The 24,076-nt window shown below is 38.7% G+C and overlaps 3 protein-coding genes across 7 annotated transcripts in view; all 3 read left to right on the top strand.

Annotated features, from left to right (window-relative positions):
- Positions 1–3,140: 3,140 nt before the first annotated feature.
- Positions 3,141–22,694, top strand: LOC103706502 (PLC-like phosphodiesterases superfamily protein). 5 transcript variants are annotated; one of them, XM_088707267.2, is made up of 9 exons: positions 3,901–4,157; positions 4,297–4,419; positions 4,510–4,647; positions 4,743–4,841; positions 4,965–5,268; positions 9,648–9,871; positions 9,955–10,041; positions 10,238–10,317; positions 19,707–22,694. In XM_088707267.2, exons 1-9 carry the CDS (start codon positions 4,071–4,073, stop codon positions 19,738–19,740), a joined length of 1,176 nt encoding a protein of 391 aa, XP_088563393.1. In that variant the 5' UTR covers positions 3,901–4,070; the 3' UTR covers positions 19,741–22,694. The 5 variants fall into 5 exon arrangements, with proteins under 5 accessions (XP_088563394.1, XP_088563393.1, XP_088563395.1 ...); XM_088707269.2 differs by lacking the exon at positions 19,707–22,694 and adding an exon at positions 13,933–14,467 and having other exon boundaries at positions 3,902–4,157; XM_088707268.1 differs by lacking the exons at positions 3,901–4,157; positions 19,707–22,694 and adding an exon at positions 3,141–3,173 and having other exon boundaries at positions 10,238–11,084.
- LOC103706504 (ethylene-responsive transcription factor ERF011) lies at positions 17,382–18,323 on the top strand. The gene has a single exon (XM_008790622.6). It carries the CDS (start codon positions 17,502–17,504, stop codon positions 17,952–17,954), a length of 453 nt encoding a protein of 150 aa, XP_008788844.2. The 5' UTR covers positions 17,382–17,501; the 3' UTR covers positions 17,955–18,323.
- The window catches only part of LOC103699759 (CBS domain-containing protein CBSX1, chloroplastic-like), a 14,142-nt gene continuing 12,759 nt past the window's right edge, over positions 22,694–24,076 (top strand). Inside the window, exon 1 of the mRNA XM_039128190.3 lies at positions 22,694–22,894. Coding sequence (XP_038984118.1) covers positions 22,694–22,894 — 201 coding nt within the window. The remainder of the gene's footprint in view (positions 22,895–24,076) is intronic.

Here is a 24,076-nt window from a genome sequence, read left to right as displayed (position 1 = left end):
AGAGATCATGATATATGAACTAGCTATTGATATTTGTAATGGGCACTAGGATTTACTGCCTATGAATAATGCACTGTTTTTTGATGAGATGGGTGTAAAATTGAATTCTATATTGACATTATTATTGAAAGCTTCTTGGGTCACATTTTATTCTAATATTCCACAAAAAGCAAACTGTTCCAAATAGTATGATGTAGTTTTGAAAATTTTTCCGCCTAGTCATACTGTACCACATAATACATAGGTAAGTTTATTTTATCTAATTAATTAGTGAAGAATGAACTCTAGGTTGCCCGGCCCAGGAGGATCCATGTTATAGTGTCCTGTTATTGGGAATTGAAGGGAGGTTATCATGGGTTGAAAGTAACGGCATCCATACTTTTTGTGTATTGATGAGGGCTTAAGAAGATGAGATATGAATATTATAATGATGAGAATGTTAAGTGTGAATCTATGATAGCATTTGAGGTACATGATTTGTAATGAATATATCAGGTAAAGTGTATACCTTGCATCACTTGATGATATTATGGGGAGGCAAACTAACTGAAGTGATCTGGGTTTGTGCAGCTAAGATCTAACAAGGCCCTTGTAGATGTCTAGGGCTACCTGAAAGTGAGTTATGAATAAAAATTTGATTGCCTTAGCAAAGGAGGTAGTCTGATTAGAACAATAGTTGCATAAAAAAAGTGAAAAGAAAAATGTTGATCCTAGATAGTATTTGCAAGGTTTATATGTTATGTTCGATACTGTAGTTCTATTTCTTTAAGAAAGTTGGCCAGCCCATCTCATGTGGTTAATTTTGATACCTGAAATTGTAATGTTTTTCTTGGAACCATCAATGTGTTGTTCTTGCACGAGAATATATCTCTTGAAATGTTGTTACATATTCTGATGAAATTGTATAGAATTTACTTATTTTTTGCAAAGCTCAAGTGTTACTGTATTTTGTGGCTATGCTTTTGTCTGTTAAGAAGGCTTTTACTCCTTTCATTTCCATTTTTTTTTGCTTCTGTGTCTGTGTACTTTGTTTCATTAATAATGGTCATATGTAGGAAGCTGTTTAATGGTTTGTTTTGTAGGCCTACCATTTAATATTAACTTGTGTTTTGGGAACTACACCGATTGCTAAGTTGGTCTACTACATGAATGTTGTGGAGACAACTATATAAAACTTTATTTGAAAAATTCAAAAAAAAAATGGACGCAACCTTAGTGACAGTGCAAGTAATGTGAGCAACCATAAGTTTGAAAGACTATTGGAGGAGTTTTGAGAGGTCATAAGCTGCAAGTTTTCAAAGTCAGTGTTTGAAGATTGATGGCTTAGAATTGACAGTTATGGAAGGCTGGCGATTGAGATTGAGATTTTGGGTTAATAATATAAAATTGAAGTTCTTTCTTTGATGGTTCATGATTAGGTATTTAGCCTCAATGACATTATACTATTTATTTACAAGGGGTTCAAATCTTGTTGTGGGGAAATTATGTAAATTATCGTTTGTTTTCACAACAATGAGATGGCTTATTCTCACCTTCCAATGCCATGCCAAAGAAGGCAATTGGATTTAAACTGGTTAGCTTACCTAACAGGATGTATATGATAGTAAACCACATTTTTATGCATTCCAGCTCAGAATGATATAACGATTGGGTAATTTCTCTCCAGGCCAGCATGCCATCATTGAGATATAGGTCCGTTTCTGACGGTTTGTTTGTGGCTCTAGTACTTTGAGGCTAGCTATAGAGAACAAACTTTCTATTTCCTAGTTTTTTTGTAATTTACAGTCTTTGAAAAGCTAATGTGGTTGCTGATTTGGACTATCTTACATTTGTTAACTAAAAGATGGGAATTGATGGTATGTGGATGGTTGGATATTTCATTGTATTTATTGTGTTTCATTTTCCATACTTGTGAACTGCTCAGGATCACATTGATGATGTGCTTCCAACTTAAATTAAGGATATGCTTCCAAATTGTCAGCTATATCGGATTCTGCTTTAGGGCCTTAGATTATAGATAGTTCGATTGATTTCTGGGGAAGGGTTTTGTTTTTGTGGCTTACTTTTGATATGTCTATTCTATTGTTTTGACGGGCATAATTCATGCGGCTTGGCAATTGAACTCACTTTTGGGCTGTTTTGGATGCGTTTATTTGTGTTCTAAGGTCTAGGCAAGTTTGTGATGGCAGGAAACTACATGTTCCCTCAATTGCCGAGAGATTTATGAGGATAATTGTAGGTATGGTATCTTGGTGTCAATGACTTGAGATTCTACTGGATGTTAGTAGTTTCTCCCATTAATTGCAAGGCTTATTTGCTTGCACCCTGCAAACCTGTATGCCATTTATTTATTTATTTTTTATATGGGATCCTTGTGGGAATGTCATGCCAATCACTGTTGTGTTGGTTTGTTGGGAGATATCTCAAGGGCTGCATTGGGTGTGATGGAGGTTGAGCTTATAGGGCCGGACCCTGGTTAAAGGGTTCGTATCATTAGAGAGAGAAAAGGCAGGACAAGAACGACTCTAGTTGAAATCTCTGGAGACTTGAGCCTTCTTAAATTGCAAAGGACCCAACCTTCTATCAGTGGAATTCATGTTCATGAAGGCTTGAAGGAAGTACAAACGAACAGGAGCTAGGAAATCTAATCAAAGGAAGATAGCAATGGCCAAATGGAATCTAACAATTAACTGAACGGTTTTATCATTGTTTTGTTCTTTCTGAAAAAGAAAATGTCTGGTAGAGTCTGATGGAGTTATCGTAAGTAGACACGATCCGGTACAACGATGCTAGCTTCCACTAAAGTCAACCGTTTTTGGCCCCAAGTACTTGATCTGACAGCCGTTCATGTTTTTTTTTTGTCACAAGTTAAGCCGTGATTATTATTCTATCTGCAACTTTTGGAGTAATGGAAAGATTGTAGGCCTCCGTTGCTTTTTTCATGTGCATGGACCAGTCGACGACATAATCCTATGCTAAATATGGACTTGGACACAAAGAACATTGGTTGATTCTGTAAAGGAAAGGTTTGATGGTTGCAAGGCTTGATTTGGAGATTTTGTGTTCGGTTTTATTAGCGAGTTAGCTGCTCTCTTGACTTGACGAGGAAACTAGCATCAAAAATCAAATGTTTCGCACGCTGCTGCCCTGGAACCATGGTCCACGGGTGGATGGTGAGCAATAACTCCAGATTTGATTTACCGTTCCCTTCGGACTCCCGGTTTTTTTGGCCCCGCGCTTTTCTGTCCCTCGCCGACATTGTTGCACGAGGGAAGACTCCTGGGTGGTGGGCGAATATAACTCCAGATTTAAGTTATTAAAAGTTCTACAATTATTCATGTTTTGCTCCCTTAGCCAAACTCCATGAAATCAAACGGATAAAGCCCTTCTTGGTATTATTATATAGCATTGTTGATGGCTTTCATATCCATGAATCGCAAAATGCTAAGGTTGCTGAAAACTGAATACCACCAGGCCACGTTCCAAAGGGTGTCAGCTTTTGGTTAGGGAACTTGCGCGGAGTGCCGCGTGTGTTCGCACGTTGGTACGGAATGCTATGTCACACGGCTGTCCCTTGGGGTGAGGTGAAGGTATCCGAACGTATAATAACTGTTCAAATTTATTTTTTTATTTAAATATATTTATATATAAATTAGAAATTTAAATAACCAGCCAATATTTATTATTCACATTCATTTTCGTAAAAAAAAATATAAATATAGATAGACAATATTCCATTTGCAATTTTATTTAATTTTATATAGCACATATTTTTTTAAAAAAACTAAATAATCATATCAATATATTATTAATTTAATTTATTATCTATTTAATAATATTTTTAATTTTATTTATATTTATATTATTTATATTTATTTAAAATAAATATAAATATAAATATGTTAGTACCCGATTCAATTTAGGCCTAGTTATACCGTAAGGCGGTAACCGGTCGGTGTCACCGACTCCTTGGTATCCACTGATAAAAAAAAGAAATAAATAAAGCGGCAACTAGAGAAGAGTACTGCTTCCAAGAAAAGCAGTGGCAGCAGGAGAGAGGAAGCGTGGCGATGGAACCCAAACCTCTCTTCCTGCTGCTTTGTATCGCACTACTCTTCCCTTCTTCCACCGCTTCCTGCTCCCCTCGCAGCTGCAAGGTTCCCCGTTCTTTCTCCCTCCCTTCCTCTCTCTCTCTCTTTCTTTATTGGATCTGAAAGACTTCTTCCTCTCCCTTTCCCTCTCATTTTTGATCTGATTTTCCTCTTATTTTTGATGTCTATCTATAAAATACCATAGCTGCTGGACTCGTGTTCGACGGCGGATGACTGCGCTCCGGGCCTCTACTGCGGCACCTGCCCGGCCTCCGGCAAGACCCGGCCCTCCTGCACCCGAGGCAGGGCCACCGTTCCCACCTCCATTGTACCCCTCCCCCAACTCTCTTCTTTCTTGCTTGAATAATATATTGATTCTTTGAAGTAGCGAGTGATGTGGGAGTGGTTTTATTTTCAGGTGAAGGGGCTGCCCTTCAACAAGTACACATGGTTGGTGACTCACAACTCCTTCTCCATCGTCAATGAGACCTCGTACACCGGCGTCCAGCGCATCACCTTCTACAACCAGGAGGACACCGTCACCAACCAATTGAGAGTATTCCCCTTGATTCGTGCCTCCTGGTTCCTGAATTTTCCTTCTTTTTTTTTTGTGCATTTTTTGGCGTTACGTTGACTGATAAATCATTCTAGAATGGCGTCCGGGGTTTGATGCTGGACATGTATGATTTTAAGGACGATATCTGGCTTTGCCACTCGCTGCAGGGCCGGTGCTACGACTTCACTGCTTTTGTAAGTCAAATTCCCTATCTTTTCTCTTCTTAAATGCTTAATTATCTGAGATCAGGGTAAGGAAGGAACTTGCATATAAATAAGCTTTGGTCTGAGTTGTTTGATTACTTGGTGTGATGTTAGGAACCAGCGATTAACACACTGAGGGAGGTGGAGGCATTCCTGACTGAGAACCCATCGGAGATCGTGACTATCATCATTGAAGATTATGTGCATGCTCCTAAGGGGTTGACGAAGCTGTTTATGAATGCTGGCTTGGTCAAGTATTGGTATCCGGTCTCGGAGATGCCGACAAATGGCAGGGATTGGCCGAGTGTGACGGATATGGCGGTGAAAAATCACCGGCTGCTGGTCTTTACTTCTGATGCTTCGAAGGAGGCCGATGAAGGGATTGCTTACCAGTGGAGGTATATGTTGGAGAATGAACGTAAGTTCTCAGAAAACTTGCTAATGAAATGTTGACAATTATCCGTTCTCTTTGTCAAATGTGGGTTCTTTACACAATTAGTCACAATCAGTAAGTGATTTGCAAGCAACTGCAGAATACCCAATGATGAACTCTTGATGAGTCGATGCTATGTTCTAGATATGACTGCTGTGTTTTCCTGCACATCAATCAATCACATATCAGGATTAACATATTAGACTTGAGTACGTTATAAGAGTGGGGAAGATTTAGATATTGTAAGGCAATTACACTAACAAGATTTGTTATAGAATAAATCTTTGTACTGCCAAAACAAGGTAGAGAGAACATTAGTGATAAGTGCGGAATGATAAGACAGCTAATATAGGATCAAGTTGTCAGCACTCTCTTGACCAAAAATGCAGACCATCAAACTGATAATAGTTTCCCTAATTGCTTGCTTGACCTCTTCTCCCCATTGTTTTATAGAATGACACACATTCTTTATGTTAATCCTATCAACAGCTAGAGCTTTAGGCTTTTGCTGACCCTTGCAAACTAAAACATGTGTTGTTTGGGAAACCTAACTTTAGTATTCAACTTTTTAAGGTTCATCCAATTTCATATCCTTCAATGCCAGCTTATATTCAACAGCCAGTACCTTCATTGATGAAGTCTTTGAATGTATTTGTAAGTTCTTTGTCCATCCTTTAATCATATATGTGATAGCAACATATCTCCATCTCTAGCACACCCTCCAGTTCTAGTAAGCCCTTGTTTTTATTATCAACCCTCTAGTCTCCATTTTCCTTTCGACTTCTGCTTCCATCTATTAGATCTCTTCCAATTGTCTGGGTTTGCACTTGCCCATGTTCTCTAAGATGTTGATTAGCATATTAAGCTCTTTTTTCCAATGTTTCATTCTCATAGCTAATCTAACTGGATTCCCTCTCCTTCGACCTCCACCCTTAAAATTTTAGTTTAAATATGACTGCAAATGGGTCTTGTCAGCTGGAAATCTGCCCCATGTCTGTACCCGACCTCACCCAGTTGAACAGTTGGATACGTTTATATCCACATCTAGACCTTTTTCCCCCTCAGGCAAGGGGTTACATAACCTAACTTGTGCCTGCATTAAAATTTAATATGGATAGATTATATTTCAAACCTAACCCAACCAGACAACTCACCCGGTTGAAACCAGCTTGCCAATGTATGGAGATTATACAGATACACAAACTCAAGATTTGTAAACTGCAATTCAGTTTTGGCATGAGCTTTGTAATGCATCATGATTTTAAACTACTTCTCAACAGATGGCAAAGTTGTAAGCACTGCTGGTCTTTTATCCCCCATATCATCTCCAGCAAAACCAAATCACAGAACCACTTTAGTAGGATTAGTTATGCTTTTATTTACTGTAGATAATCATTTCAACGCTCTATAATTTGAAATGATTTTTGTGGGGATAATGCCTGAATTTATTGTTTTCATTCAGTAAATGTATTTTCTCATTGACGTATTATGAGAAAACTTTTGCATGCTCCAAATTATGATTCAGGTCGAAGGCTATAAAAGTTATCAGTTATTTGCACAAACAGAATCGTACTAATCTTTTACATAGAAATTATGATCAAAAATCAAGAAACATAGCCATGCTTGCTAAATCCAAGATGAGCTCATATTTTGGTCTATGAATCAAGCGGTGGCCCTAAGAAAGTATAAATTTTTTTTTTAAAAAAAAAACACTCATGAAAAACTGTTATACATATTAAGGAAAATGCATGCGTCCATTTTGAAGTTTTATTAGCATGAATTTAAAGTTTCTTGATTTCTATAAATTCTTCTTCTTTTCTCGTATATCTCATATCCTCTTTTTTTTTTATTTGGTAAGATTGAGGAGAGAATATGAAAGAGCATGCCCCTATAATGTAAAGCCCTAATAAAACCCCACTAACCGGTATCAACAATCCACTTCGGTTGGCCGCTTTCAGATTGTACGTGTTGGCTCTTCCAGGATGAGGCAATTTGTTGCGGCTGTGGCTACTATCAGTACAAATTGATGTTTGTTGTCTCTCTGAATACACATTATTTCAATATCTCTTTCTTCCTTTTGTCTGATTGAACTGGCCTGTAGCTTTTGGATCCATGTTCCTTATACTTCGCCCGGCAAAAAGATCCATAGAGACCAGCCTATTTTGTGTTCACACTGTATGTAATAACGGCTTTGTGGTAATTGTGCGCAGTTTTCTTGTTCTTCACAACTTCTCTTGCGGAGCTTTATCCGCCCATTAATTCAATAGATTCTTCCATCTTGCTTAAGATGCATTTTCATTGCTAAGCCAATATCCAATATTCACTTCTACCAGAAATAGAACATCTCCTCTATCCTCCATGCAGTTTCTTGTATTCTATGTATTCTTAATTCTATGCATTTAGGTCTAGGTGGTCCACTATGAAGACTGGAGCAAATCAAATGCTTGTGGAAGGATGAAAAATTTTAAGATGAAGTGTGCGTATAAGCAATATTTGGAAGAGCACTCACTGACAGAGGATGCCTCCCAAGTTAACTGCAAAGTATAGAGGAACTCAAGTTGTTGGGATAAGGCTTGACGATGATGGTTAGACTTGATTTGAGTCTGTGCTCGTGAGCAACCTTCTCTATATTCCCTTTTTTGCGAAAGTGTATCTTGATTTTTTTTCCCCATCAGGAACTACTTCTGTTAAATAAACTCTAGTTAGTTAATGATGTTGGTATCCTCCTTTAACATTTAACTTAATTTTTACTGACCTATCCATTTTCATTTTTTCAAAAAGATCATTTATATCTATTGCTGTCTCTAATTTTCAGTTATTGGCCTTCTCAACATTTGTAAGCTGTTTGCCGTTACTATTCTCCTTGGTTGATATAATCATTCTGCACCAGGTTACTGCCTGGGCAGGTCCCTATTTTCTAATTCTAGAAGAATTTTGTTCCAAGTCTAAACAGACCTCTAAATCCTGTCTAGTCTCACCATGATCAGGCTCTATTCTGGTGTTTCCACATGATGCTAGATCATGAGCAGGAGAAGAAAGAATCTTCATCTATGGATAGTTGGTTGTTTGAGCCATCTTCATCTTGTTATAAATAAAATATCAGCAATACTAATCTTAAAAATATTTTGCAGTAATCTGATGAAACTTTAGATCTAATTCCAAGTAGTCTATAAATTGTGCTATTGATGTCTGATTTTTGGGAGATATGATAGACTGATTGTAGAAGGTAAATGTAATGTGTTGGGGATAAATGGCCAAATTCAAAACTATGTAGCAGTATCTTTACATGGTTAGTTAGATATAGTGGTTACAATAGACCACTTCAAACATTAGTTATGCTGGTTGCAGTTCATGTTCAGCTCAATTCTAGGCTTGGCCAAGCTCAAATTGAAATGAAACGAGCTGAGCTTAATAATGGCTGGTACACTTGCAATTAATTTTATATACATTTTAAATATTTAATCTATATTTAAAATATTGATATAATATATATTGCTTATAGTGTGTATATACATAATATTTTCCTCAAAAAAAAGTAACAACTGTAATGAACCATTGAAATCAATCCAATGACTAAAATCAAAAGGCTGGGTTATTGAACAATTTGATGGCTTCATTATGTATTGTAATTCATGGTTTGATGGGTTTCACTGGTAGAGACGGTAGCATTTTGATGGTATAACTAATCATATGGGATTTTTTATTTAGACAAGGCATGGAATTTCGACTTCGAACAAAGCATGAATTGGGCTTGGTTCAAGGTTATCTAGGCATTTTAGACAGGCTTCTGATCTGATTAGCTCAAAATTGGGCTTGGTTAAGCGCTTGATTAAACAGGAAATGAGTCAAGTTTGGTCCTAAATTTCAGGTTTGAAATTAAATTTTGGCCAGGTTTGATCAGAGTCAGGCTCAATCAAGCTTTGCTCAATTACACCCCTAAGCATCACTAGCCATACTACCATAACGGATGGTAGTGTCAATTTGGGAATTACTTGACTGAGAGTTGGTGCCTTTCATCGTGTTGCAAAAATAAATTTGATGACCGTTGGAGATTATAAATTAGAATCTGCTTTTCTACATGATTACTAAGATAAAATTAAGATGCTATGGTTTTAGGTAAACTTGGTTCATTTGATGGATTTACAAGTGATGTGGAATTCAATAAGCATGATATTGGCATTTCTTCTGGATTTCAAATTAATATTTGGTATTTTTTTGTAAGCAGTACTCTGTGTCATTGTGTAAGAGATTAGTTCTCATTCTTCTCACACTTTGCATTCCTTCTTCCTGAAGATTTCTCCAAACATTTTCATTTAACAGCAACTTATAGTCTGGCCTCTTACATAACAATACAATCTTGGCAGCTGGAGATCCAGGAATTGTACCAGCCTCCTGTCCAAATAGAAAGGAATCACAACCTCTGAATTCAAGATATGCATCTCTATTTCTGCAAAATTACTTCCCTACGATCCCTGTTGAAAATGAAGCTTGCAAGGAACACTCACTTGGACTTGCTGAAATGGTTGATGCTTGTTATAAAGCAGCTGGAAATTTGATGCCTAACTTCGTTGCTGTGAACTTCTACATGGTATGACTAAATTGCCACTTCAAGAAAGGAAACTTATTTAGAGTGAAAAGGTGAAATTTCCTAACCAAAGCATGTGTTTGCAGAGAAGTGATGGTCGAGGTGTTTTTGACATACAAGATAGAATGAATGGGATAAATCTATGTGGTTGTAGCACAGTTACTGCCTGCCAGGTTTGTTTCAATGATTCCTGGTATCTCTAGAGCCCAGAACTTGCTCAGCCTTCAGCTCTATGAGCAATTGCATCTCCCTACTGCTGGTTTATGGTGCCATTTCTTTATGATCAAAATAATATAATCTCTGTATCCAATATTTGTCTTAAATGACCTTGATTAGCATCTCTCAAGATCCATTTATGCAATTTTGCAGGCCGGGGCACCAAGTGGATCCTGTAAGAACACTGGAGCATCTAATCGAACTCCCACAATTAATGGAGGCACCTTTTCTGGGTATGTACAGCTGTCAGGATCTACACTGAGGTTCCACTTTTATGATCTCTTGGTGATAAATTTGCTTTGTGCTTTTCTGATGATAGTGTTCTCATTGTAGCTGATCATTCACATTATATTGTTGCATCATTTGTTAGTGAGCATTTGCCTTTTGATGGGCTCCCATTTTCATCATTTTGTTCTTCTTCAAAGTATTATTGCATTTCTGACGTGGCTATCAAAGATTTGGAGGACAAGGAAGTCAGTAGGCTAATATTTTGGCGAATTTTGTTTGAGAGCCTGGCATATTATTTTTTCAATCATACGAAAGTAATAGCCATCGTGCTTCTTCAACCAGTCATCAAGGGTAGTATTGCCTGTAGTTACTGGTGAGCAGGTAACTTGGGGAACCAGAATAGCTCAAATACTTGTCCAGATATAGACAAAGTCTGATTATATGGTTATCGGCATTAAGGCAAAAGTAAAATGCAAACTTCACTTCATCTACTCGCAAAACCTTGCCAAATAAGCATTATTGTTTTCATATGAAGAATGGATGATGCTGGATTGACCAGTTGCTGGTCAAGTTATGTTTATGAAACCTTTAGTCGTCTTCTTTAAGTTTTAGTGAGGAAAACACTTACGATTGATTGATTTTCTTGTCATTCAATTGCCTTGTAAATATTCTTGCCCATGGTGAAATTGATATCTGAAACATGGAACATTGTGGCAAGTGCCACACATTATGATGGTAGAACCCCTTGAATACATACTTGGCATATGAAGCATCAAGCAGATTGGATATTTAATAGTTCTAATAATCATCATGGACAATGGTTATGAGTCAGATGTTGGTTGGTTTACTTAAGGGATTTTATTAGTCTAAAAACCAAATGCAGCATGCCAATATTTGGTTGAGATAACCTGTTTCTTCTGGCTTATTCTGCGACTTTTCTCAGTGGGTAGAATAGGCATTTAGAAAGTGATAGCCCAATTTTTTTTCCAACTCACCTGATTAACCTGGAATTAAATCCCTCTATTCTGACTGCCAAAAGGAGTTATTTGATTGAATGACTCCAGGTTAAAGCCGGTTAGGGCAAGTCCAGAACCAAGAGGCTTCTCTGCTACTGTTCATCGGTACTTGATCATGACTTAAAATATACCACATCAATCAGTTAAATAGCCCCGATATACTATAACTAGAAAGATTTGACCAGATGATAGGCCTAACTAGTTGTAATATGTAATAATCTTACTCCAAATTGCTAAAGCTATGCGGGCCAATCATTTTGGATCTGAGCCAACTCTGTGAGATACTGGAAAATGAGAGAGAGAGAGAGAGAGCAGGGAGAGCGGTCCTAGAGATGTGGAGATAGCTTGTCCTTTGTGTTGGCTATCCGAGTTCAGTTGAGAAGCCCTATTTTTGTTCTTTGCTTCTGGTGTCTTCTCCACAAAAATGAATCTCAAATCTGTTCTGTCCCTATTTTTTAGTTCATCAATGACCTTCTCATTGAGTTGTTTTTTTTTTTTTCCTCGCAAGGCATATGGATGGGTATCTTTACCCCTACCCTTCCATATACGTACTAGGTATGGAGGGAAAAACCAATATAGTTTGGTTTTAAAAAACACAGGATAGAAGCAATCCATTTTCTCATATGCTCTTTGTGAGGATCCGTGTGGGCGTGTGTTTAGTCCCACATCGGTTATTCGCTGAATAGATCTTAGGTACTTATACAGGATCAAGAAACCCAGATAATAACTTCCGGCTAGACATTTTGGGTGAGATCCTGGGTTGTTACAAATGGTATCAGAGCGGATCCGGCCCATAACCTATGTGGACTAGGGAATACTGCAACATGGATCCATTGAGGCTGACCACGGGCCAATCATGGTGTTTGTGATTAGATTTGAATAGATATGAACCCTTAGCCTGACGAGGACGTCAGGGCTTGAACGAGGGGAGTATGTGAGGACCCGTGCGGGCGTGTGTTTAGTCCCACATCGATTATTCGCTGGGTAGATCTTGGGTACTTATACATGATCAAGGAATCCAAATAATAACTTTCGGCTAGCCATGTTGGGTGAGGTTTTAGGTTGTTAGACTCTCCATACTGGTTTCTTTTATTATCTATACTTGCGAGCATACTGTTTGTTCGCTTTAGATATTCATATTTCGGATGGATGTTCTTTTACTTATATTGGCTCGTGAACACTAATAAAGAGTGAATCCTGAAGCCACTTCTTTGTATTCCCTCGGAAGTGCAACAGCCGGACAAGACACGTAAATTGACCTTTCTCACAGGTAGCCCTTATCCCTTATGGTGCTGATGTGTCCTGGCCAAATCGGACCGAGTATTTTTAGGCCTACATCTGGATTGCTTGTCTCGTTCAGCTTGACAAAGATTAGAAGGCGGCTTTAAAACCATTCTCTCCTTGAAATGGATTGCGTTTATTTCTCGTAAGCTGAACAAATGTTCGTCATTCCATTGGCCATTTCTAGATGAGGCTTGCGAAGCTCTCCTCTATACGTGGACTCCTCTATTAGCTTACAGCAGCATCCTATTCTGTAGTCATCGTCTTGTCTTTCTGTTTAGATTTCTGTCAACTTTAGATTTCGTTCAGAAGCTACCTGTGTAAAACAAGGAAGCTAAAGTGGGCAAGTTCATGCATAACATAGACAACGAATGGGTTGACTTGGAAGGAAATAAATGGGCCTTACGTGTACCGTATTAAGTCTTACTTTTTTTTATCTAGAGAAATGATTGATTGAATCAAAACCCAATTTATCGTCTCACAAAACACGTGCAATAACAGAATCTAATGAACCATGTAACTTCTATTGGCCAAAGATTACTATTATTTTGTTCATTCGAAAATGTCTCATACTTTGATTGCATATATTTTTAAAAACTTCATAATTTTTCTTATGAAATTTTCGTTTGAGCAAAACTAGTTTTGTTCATTTGATGAATGTCTCATACTTTTGTTGCATATATTTCAAAAACTTCATAATTTTTTCTTGTGAAACTTTTATTTGAAGAAAACTAGTCTTGTGAAACTTTTAAAAACTTCATAATTTTTCTTATGAAATTTTCGTTTGAGCAAAACTAGTTTTGTTCGTTTGATGAATGTCTCATACTTTTGTTGCATATATTTCAAAAACTTCATAATTTTTTCTTGTGAAACTTTTATTTGAAGAAAACAAGTCTTGTGAAACTTTTAAACACTTCATAATTTTTCTTATGAAATTTTCGTTCTAGCAAAACTAGTTTTGTTCGTTTGATGAATGTCTCATACTTTTGTTGCATATATTTCAAAAACTTCATAATTTTTTCTTGTGAAACTTTTATTTGAAGAAAACTAGTGTTGCGCACTTTCACTGCACGCAATAGAAAGCATAGGCAACCACAAACCTGTTATTAGATCAAGTACTACTTTGTGAGCTGCATCTCTTGGTTAATTCCTTCTTTTTGATACACTTTTTAGTGATATTTCTCCCACCCAAGGAGAGAACAAAGGCTTTTATTCAAACTACTGAAAAATAGTCATTTGGGAGTCGACCAAGGTTGCATTATCCTATATATTATAAAAGTATAAATAATTTCTGTCAATCAAGGCTTTTGCTTTCTACTGTAGTTAGCTCAACGTGCGGTAAGAGTAAAGATAAAGGAGCCGGCGTGCGGTCGCCTGAGAACATAAAGGCGCACCGGGTAAAGATTCATGAGGCCCTGATCTTTCTTTCCATCAGAGCACGACACGGTGGGCACAAATACGACAAGGGAGCGGCGCTCAGCCGCGTGGACCCAGGCATGCGCCCACCGACCAAACCTGGCTCAAAAGCGCACCACCCCACCCAAGTCAAAAGGTAGCCGGAAGCGAAAGAGCATGCATTGCCACCACCGCCGTGGTCACCTCCCTGGGCCCCAAACTTCCGCATCGCGGTCGGGTTCCAAGAACTTAGTCCCTCTCGTCGCTTTCCCCGACCAAACTTCCAGTCGCCAGCTCCGTTTTCGCGAACAGAGCCCTGCCCCTTGGCTCGAATGAGATCTCATTAGCCCACCAAGCTATTTCTCTTGTTTTGTCCTCATTGCTGAGGCTGGCAAGGCAGATCCTGTGCGCATGGCCACACACACACACACACAGATCCCAAGTGTCATTGTAGGTATTTTCGATTTCACCAAAGCGGTCCAAGTTCAAAACGTGCAAGCGTTGATTAAATGTGGGGTTTAGATGCCTCCGCCTGATTTGTCTGGTGGAGTCGCCATCGTGGAACAACTCATGAGTGGGGAGGGTGTGAGTAAACCGCATCAAACATTCTCCAGTGGGAAGGGGGCTCAGTGGGGGTTGCTATGCGGATGAGGTTTTTCTGTTCCTTCTCTTTTTTTTTTCAAAGTAAAAAAAATTAAAAAATAAAAAGCTCTAAATCTGTTTTTGGATTTGAATCTATTCAAATATGAATAAAAATTTGAGCAGACTAATATTCTCCATATTTATATATATCAAAGAGAAATAGATATGAATATGAGTAATTCAATTTATAACTCTATTTAATTTTATAAAAAATTTATTAATTTTTAATATATATATATATATACTATTAATTTGATTTATCATCAATTTAGTAATATTTTTGATTCTGTAGCCATAAAATTTAACTATCTAATTTATATTTATATTTTTAATATTCAATTTGTATTCATATCATCTCGAAATATATTTAAATATAAATTTTTATATTTAATTTATATTTGTATTTATCTGATAAAATAGATATAGATTAATATATTGATATCCTATCCGCTTTTGCTGGCTCGGTCCGATGTCCAAAAGATGGCCATCTGTCTCCACTGCATGCGGTGTCTGAAATTTATGAAAGGCCGCAAGAAATGGATAATTACGATAATAAAAAATGGGTAGTAATAATCAGCACCGTCCAAACAAAAGCATTTTAATTCCGTTTCTTCCACCGCGCTGCTTCCTGGCAGCTCCGTATGACACCACCAACCTCTTCGGTCCGACGACCTTCCATCACTCCCTCCCAGCCGTCAGATCTCCGGTTTACCGACTCTACGACTTCGATCTGGCCGTCCGTATGCCGTCACCGCTGCGCCGAACGCGCTGCCGTGACCCAAACGGAAACGTCCACGTCGGGAGCCGTCACGTGACGTCGGGCCGCCACGTCGAGACAACGGGAGGCCGCAAGAGCGCATCCCTCGCTTTTGTCGGCGAGGGTCCTCGTGGCGGCCGCTCCAACCGACACCTGCCATCCCGAGTTCCACGTTTTCGTTCTCCTTATCTTCTCTCAGCCTCCCTCCCCTTATGCTTCTATGACGGCCGTTATAACGGCTCCCGTTGCTAATTTACATGGATGGATGGTAGACTTGCAAATGGTCGCTATCATCTGACCATGCTTCCATCATAACGGTCCTAATATGATGAAAATAATGGATACTCTTTGACATCTTCAAATCAATAGTCATTTAAAATGCTATTTATTAGTTCAAATAACTAACGAGCTAAAGGGCAATTCTTTATTTGATGAAACAATAGTTTGAGCACATAGTTATCATTGTAATAGCTAATAGTAATATTGTTTTAATACCAATATGTTAATTTTGATATATTGAAACAAATAATCAATTGTTGTTGTTATCATTATGAAAAATAATGATTTGTTTAAGCACTTCTACTGAAACGAAGGAATGCATGCACCATTTAGAGGTTTGGCATGTTGCAAATATTGCTCCGACAAATTTCTTACCTCCATTGTTGAGGCGATCCACGTTAGAGAGAAAGAATTTGTGTATGAGAATGGAGGAAGAATCAGAGAGATAAAATGGCATTCTAATTATAATTTTGTGATTACTTTTTATAGTGGAACTTCGGATTTATTTGTAGCTAAGGATACAAAATTCAAAAATATTGCACTCTAATAGTCTAAAGTTGTGTGGTAATCATCTAAGATTCCGCTGTAACCATACAAGATCCAGCTGTGACCGTTTAAAATCACATTGTAACAGTTTAGGATTGTGCGACAGAATGTGCTAACCTTATAAGTAATGAGAGAAATGCATCTCTAGCCATTGTTCGAGGTAAAAGAGCCTTAGTTGGCTGGGGATAGATGCCACGCTGCAAGAATGTCTGCTCATGCTACGAGGTTTTTATGATAGGTGATACATCTCAAAGGTTTTTTGATGCTCGTCCTACTTCTCAACTTCATCGAGTTAGACTTAGTTTGGCCATACACAATATCAATCTTGAGTTGGACCAATCTGATTACACTACATCACCATGCTTATTTATTGCTATATCGTCTGCCTTCAATTTCTCCGATCAAGTTGAGACCAGCAACTCGGCTCGAGGAACTAGTTTGCTTAAGTGTTTTCAGATCAATATCTTGATGATCTGCAAGACAATGATTCCTATGTTATACGTTGCTGTCATTTTGTATAACTCGTTAAGATTATAATTTATAATGAAATAAATGCTTATATTTAGATATTCACTCTAAGAGGCTACTCCATTCCTCATAAATTTTTTTAAGATAGATAATAATAAAATATAATTTTATATAAAACAAAATTTTAGAAAAAAAAGAAAATTTATACTCATAAAGTTCACTTTTTGAGTCTCATGACATTAATTTTAACATAATTTAGAAAAACAATTAAAAACTAATTTTACAAAATTCAATCATTTTGAACCAACATTCAAACAACTCATTGGACCGTAGCATAGTATTTTGTTTTAATTAATTGTTTCTTCGAATAAAATAAAATAAAAATATTTAAAATTTAAAATAAATATTATTTATATGGAATATTTTTTAATCCATAAGTTGTTAATGTAGAAATTTTAAACTAGTACATAAAGTCCACGTTAGCGGCTTGTATTATTCTAATGCGGAGTAACCCCCTAGCGGACGTCATCATATCACAAGAAGACAAAGCGAGAAATAACATTATCATCAAGGCGGCAGCTACGACAAAGATAACGGCGTCATTGGAAGCTTGTCCTCTCCTTTCTCTCTCGTCCTCTCTCGGCAACCGCCCGCATAAACTATCCCGCATGATCGAACCACACGTGCTTCCCCTCCCCGATTATAAGTAACCCCAACCGCAACCGCACATGGAAAACAATTATAACAAAATATAAAAGGGGAAAAGAGAGAGGCCAATTCTCGCCTCTCGGTTCCATCGATCGAGATGGAGGAGGAGTCGCCGTCGCCGCCGCCAGCGAGGAAGGATGGCAAGGAGCGGCTCTACCGCGGGGTCCGGATGCGAAAGTGGGGCAAGTGGGTCGCCGAGATCCGCGAGCCCAACAAGCGCTCCCGGATTTGGTTGGGCTCCTACTCCTCCCCCGTCGCCGCCGCCAAGGCCTACGACACCGCCGTCTTCTACCTCCGCGGCCGCTCCGCCCGCCTCAACTTCCCCGACGACCTCGCCGTCGACGCCGACGCCGACGCAGCCATGTCCGCCGCCCTCATCCGGAAGAAGGCCACCGAGGTCGGCGCCCGGGTCGACGCCCTCCACGCCACCGCCCCCGCCTCCCTGGCCGCCGGAGCCCGCACTCCCGGCCCCGACCATCGCCGCCGGCAGGCTTATAAGAGGCCGGACCTCAATCAGAAGCCCAGCCCCGAGAGCTCCGACGAGGACTGAGAACTCTTTGGCTAGTCGGATTCCGTTCCTCCTCCAAGGCTCATGACGATGAGTTTATGTAAATTAAGAGTTTTGTTAATTTATATCTTTTTGTTTGTCTAAAACTTTAGATCAGAGTTTTGTTTATCTTTAGGTTTTTTAGATGGGGGTTGAAGACTCGAGGTTGGATGGAGAAGGGAAGTAGTATGGATTGGGTATCAGTTGCGGTGTTGATGATGGGGTGTGGAGGTGAGGGGAATTCTATCTGTATGTGTAGATTAGATAGGATATCAACAAGAACAAATCAAACGAGGTTATGATGTTCTTCTTGCTATCTGGTACCTTTAGGATGAAGGGATGATGCTAAAATAATCTCTTTTGATCATCAAATGCTTTCTTTGCTTTTCAATATCTTTTATGTGTAAGATATTGTATGCGAGGTGATAAGGATGAGCTCCAGATGTGTTTGAATCTATAGAAACTTGAATAACAAGTTTTTCGCAGTATGGGTATTTGTTGGATCTGAAGAGAATCCATTCTATTAGCGTAGTAGATATGATGTCTAAAGTTCAACCCTATTTGGTACGAACCATGGATTGAAGGAAGGTTGGATAGAGGAGGGAGAGGATAGATGGAGTAGGATGGATGAATATTTTATCCATCCTCCTATGCTTTGGTAAAACATAGAAAAATAGGTAGAAATGGTTCCCTCTTTTAATTGGTACAGGATATTTTATCCATCATCTCATGTGTTTGGTAAAACATTAAAAAAATAGGTGAGAATGGTTCCCTTCCTTTATTTATTATAGAAAAAATATAAACAAAAGATGATATCTATATTATATTTTTACTAAATTATTTTTTTATAAATAAATATTAAGATTTTTTTTTATGAATACCCTCCTAAATATCAGATTTTGCATGAATATCCTTCCAAAATTGATATTTGCATGTATACCCTCGTCAAATACTTATTTTGCTATTTTATCTTTTTTTATTTTTATTTTTGCATATATATCCATGTTATCTTCCAAAAAATTAACGGTTTTAAATTAAAATGATTAAAATATTCTTAATGAGTAGACATATAGCGATCCCATTAGCAGCAGACAGAAATAATAGTGTAATTTTAAAATTTTATTTTATTTTTTATTAATATAAATATGATTTTTCTTAACACCGTTAGAACAACTGTTATCCTAGGGATATTTGTACAATAACAAATTTTTTACGAAGGTATATATGTAAATATCAAAATAAAAATATTCATGTAAAATCCGATATTTAGAAGGATATCCATGCAAAAAAACCAAAATATTATTAATGAGATGGGGCATGAATCTGATTAAAAAAATAATCAAAAAATTAATAAAAAAGTAATTTTATCAATATAGAAATCTATTTTTTATATGCTGCATCCTCTCAATCTGGGAGGATACAAATGGGTGCGTGCATGGGCAGTTCTTTCTTTTCATTCATCTTTGCTAAATTTTTTGGAATCAAACTAGAGATAGAGGCCATCCATTATTTCAATACCGTCCATCTTCACTCTCATGACCCCAACCAAACAAAGGATAAAGACTAAACAACTATAATTAATTGCTTGGAAAGTTTAATTTTTAACAGAAGCACATGATTTTAATCTAGTCTACTTGTGGTGTAAAAAGCGCAAGAATGTATTCGAATATATTAGATAATTATGTTTTACGTGCGTTTTAAGGTGCGACGGATTAAGATCCAAGGCTTGTCTTAATCTTCTTTTGCAAAACACAGGTGGACCATGAGGGTGGAAACATGCTTATTTTAATATGGGAATTTCACAATAGAGTTGCTCCCATTTGGTGATTTACCAAATGATGGTGGTGTCATGACATGCCTCAGCACTCTCAAAATTTTGATAGCAGCAGTGACATTAGTAGTCGATGTTTTCCAAGTTGTTGTAGTTCAACTACTATGCTATGCACTCGGATTCCTCTTTCATTTAAGAAGTTTGGTGACTTAGCAGGTATGACTCCTCGCTCATGATGTATACTTTGAAGACGCAAGGGACTATTGGGATGTGCATGTCAATCCAAACATTAACTCATATGCACTTAAGCATGCAAAACTTGTCAACATTAGCCTTTTGCCATCAGGATTTCTAATGTCAAGTTTAGTCCAACCAAGAATTGCATTCCCTCTTTAATACAAGAAAACGTTGTATTGGCTGGCACATGATAGTGAAAACACGACAAGGTGCGACACAGGTCGGCCTCCCTCACGGTTTTGCCCTTTAAAAAGCGTCTCCTGAGAGAAGGATAATCGAGCCCTCCATTTAAGATACAGACATTTCTGCTATTCAGTCGATGTGGGACTAAGTCCGAGATGCTTTATTCCCACAACATCAGCCCCCCTCCCCAGCGGGAAGATCTGAGCCAATGTCAAGAGCCCCTACCTAGCACGCTAATGATGAGATCGGAGTTTTTCCGACCTCAGACCTTAGCCCCCACCGAACTGGAACAGAAAAAGGAGACTGCGTCGCCACAGGAGGTATTGTCCACTTTGGGGTAGGGTACGGCACAGGTCAGCCTCCCTCACAGTTTTGCCCTTTAAAAGGCGCCTCTTGAAAGAAGGATAATCGAGCTCTCCATTTAAGGCACAAACCTTTTCGCTATTCAGTCGATGTGGGACTAAGTCCAAGACTCTTTATTAGCACAATCTATATATATATATACACACACACACACACACATACATACGTACATATGATTTTTTTTTTTGCTAAAATCAGGAGTATCATACCAAATGTGTACGAATACAGCCAAGAGAATCAAAATGCAAAACATCGTGGAGAGCATTAGGCAACTCCGCCTTACCCATCCATAGGTGTCCCTTGAGTGGTTGGCAACAAAAGAAGCCACCCAATCGGCCGCCCCATTGGCCTCTCGGTAGATGTGCTTCACTTGAATGGCCAGCCCGTCTCGAACCATGACACGGATATCTCTCAGTAATGGGTGGTAATCGTCGATCCCTTCGGAGGTCCGCAGAATCCACCCAATGATCGTCGCAGAGTCGTCCTCCAAAAGGACTATCCTCGCCTGCAGGGTATACCGCACGTAGCACAGGCCAGACCAAGCCGCACTCAACTCCACAGCGGGCACCGAAGTAACAAACAATTGGTAGCCTCCAGATGCAATCTACATATGATCTTTTCAGCGTGCCTTCTGAGCACTCACCCAAAAGAAATTGAGGGTTCTTACCATGCAACGTGGATGACATTAACCAAATTAATCCACCTAACTTGGATTGACCTATCACTTCAAATGGCAATCCTAGTATTACTAGAAAGGGTTATGGATTGATGTCATGCTACTCTAACATGCAATGAGTTGCATCAGGGGACACAATGAAAATAGTAACAATTACAACGTAGAGCTAGCTATGTAGCAAGCTCAGCTCATGTCACTCGTAAATAAGGGCGTACTAGAACTTGCTAAGGATATCCTATACCTGTTTAGGATCTTTTTTTTCTTCCTTTCTTCTCTGTGTGTGTGTGTGTGTGTGTGTGAGAGAGAGAGAGAGAGAGAGAGAGAGAGACCAGCACTATAATACATTACCTAGTCTCAGTTCTTAAAATGCAAGAACCAAGATTCAAGCACAGAACCTTTTGATTGCTATGTGAAGGGTATGGCCATTGGGACAAACCATGATTCATGGTTAAGGTCTAATTAAAATCCGAGATGAAATCTACACCGAAAAATGAGTTAAATATGGAGACTTCAGCCAAAGCTCATCACAAATCTGAGTGTGGATGCGTGCAGTGTGAAAGAAAGAACGAGAGAGACTCTTGATCAAACACCTTTCAAAACAATAAAACAAAAGGCCGTGAATAATGTGATTCTACTTTTGCTTTGAAAGAAGGATCTCTCTCTCTTTCTTTCTTTCTTTTTGTTTTTGATAGGTTGGATTGATTATACATTTCTAGTAAGAATAGATCTAATAAAGTCAGAAAATAAAAAATGATTAAGAGGAGGAGGAATGGTTTCCTAGTTGTCCCATGAAAAACTATCTAGTATTGAGCAATAAAGGAGGCAACCCAGTCAAAAAAATTCTGTTTGCCTCTCTATACACATAAAATGATGTACAATCCTTCGTCAGCCTGAAGATGTTCCGCAACAGCGGATGTCCACAAATTGCCTTGCAGTAGCCCTAGATCCACCTGGTTACCTTAGTAGAGTCCTCTTCGAGGTGAATGCAATGCGCTCCTGGAAGAGCCTTGTATTGGTTCTCCTTTTAAAAGGAGGGGGTAAGATAAAAGAAACAACAAAGGGAATCATATTAGTCACTTAAAAGAAAGGGAGAAATATACAACTCTCTCTTGTAAGTTGCAACTAATGTACCGACAGCCCATGTCCATAACAGTTGGGCCCAGCCCAAGCCTAGAGATATTGCCTGAGGTGCCTTGGGCGAGCCCGGACCATTTAACGCACCGAAGCAGCGCATCTGACTTTCTTGTTTTAAAAAGAAACCAAACTCCCAGATAGGAAGGTCAGACTTCTTCGTCTAAATATCTCTGGCCTTTCCCCAATCACAGTGCCGTACTTTCTCTCCTCTCCCCACTAATTAAGGGCTGAAAAATCCAATCCCCAGTCCGTCCTCCTTGGCGTGCCCTCTCCCTATCCTACCTTGAACCGAGAGAGCGTCATAAAAAGAGGGGGAGAGAAAACGAGAGAGGTCGGGAAGGGAAGATAGAGAGAGAGACGGAGAAGGAAAATAAAATAATGGACTCTCTCCTTCTCACGGACGCTCTTCTCCCCTCTTCCTTCTTGGGTTCAGTCCCCTCCCTTCCCCTCCACCGCGGACGAATTGTTCCGGCCCCTCGCCCCGCCGTCTCACGGCGAACCCTCAGATTAGGTTTCGCGGCTTCCGGCAGGCCGTCCGCCTCTGCCAGGAACGGAGCCTTGATGACCAATTCCATGTCGGTGAGTGGCCTCTGTTCCCTTTGATGCGACGTCTGATCCCTTTTATCTATCTCAGATTTCGATTTATGCCGTAATGATAAACTTTTGTTTTTCTTTTTGATTTTATCTTTCCGGAATATTGGTTGTTAAACTTTGGAGTGATGCCTTTTGGACCGCCTTTCTTGAAAACTATCTTTAGTGGTTAATGTAACTTTATGGGAATGTGTTCTTTAGTATGATCTTGTGGTTTGGATGGCAGCACTATATATCGAGTAGGTAACTATCCATCATAGCTTTCTGTGATTAGCCTTTTTAGAGCAGCGTATCATTCATAAAGTTTTGTTAATCTTTAACGACGAGCTAGAAACGTAAGTTTAACCTTTTAAATTAACACAGTACTTGGCCCGGGGAACCGTCCTTTTACCCGAACATAATTTAGGGTCATGTAGTTAGGTAATCTGTGTACAGCTATTACACCTCAAGGAGCACGTCTTGGTGAACAATATTCTAAACAACAACATACTGGTAATATGAGCATAGTTTGGCCAAGGATGTTGAAATAATTGAGATTGTCAATGAGTTGATAGAGGTATGTGGTATTAGGTGCATCGTTAACCTCTAAATCCACGGATGATGCACAGGGGATCTATCAAGTGAGCCTATGATATTAGATTGGTGGAATTCTAGTTTGTAGAAAGGCCGCAAGTATGTATGTGAAGGGACTGCAAGTAAATATATAGGCTTAGAGAATCGTAATGACCAACATCATCATCCTAACTCTGTTCATCAATTATTATATTATCTTTGTAAAGAAGGCATAACTGTGAATAATGGTGGGGATGTACCTGGCTTTATCATACTTTGCAGGAAATTAAATGATAATGTTGCTTGCTTCATTGATTTAACTTCTTAAGATGGGGACAAGGTGAGGAGGGCAAAGGTCGCATATGCTGAAGGGAAACATTTATATAACATGATTATATGGGTTTGCTAGCAAACCACCGTGCAGTTGGTAATAGAATGGTTACTGCCTCGAGAAAGTGACCAAAGGTAAGGTTTCAGCATGATATGCACCTTACTCCTTGATTAAACTTTACACTGGTAATGCTGGGATGCTCAGTCTAGCTTAATGAGTGATTCTTGATCATACATACATAATTACATGGTATGAGAACCTTGCTGGTCGGGGAAGAGATCATAGTC

Source organism: Phoenix dactylifera, chromosome 11 (genome assembly GCF_051530095.1).
Source record: "Phoenix dactylifera cultivar Ajwa chromosome 11, Ajwa_hap1_PhDact_Kaust_v1.1, whole genome shotgun sequence".
In the NCBI taxonomy this organism is placed as follows: Eukaryota; Viridiplantae; Streptophyta; class Magnoliopsida; order Arecales; family Arecaceae; genus Phoenix; species Phoenix dactylifera.
This window is presented reverse-complemented; position numbering and strand designations above follow the sequence as displayed.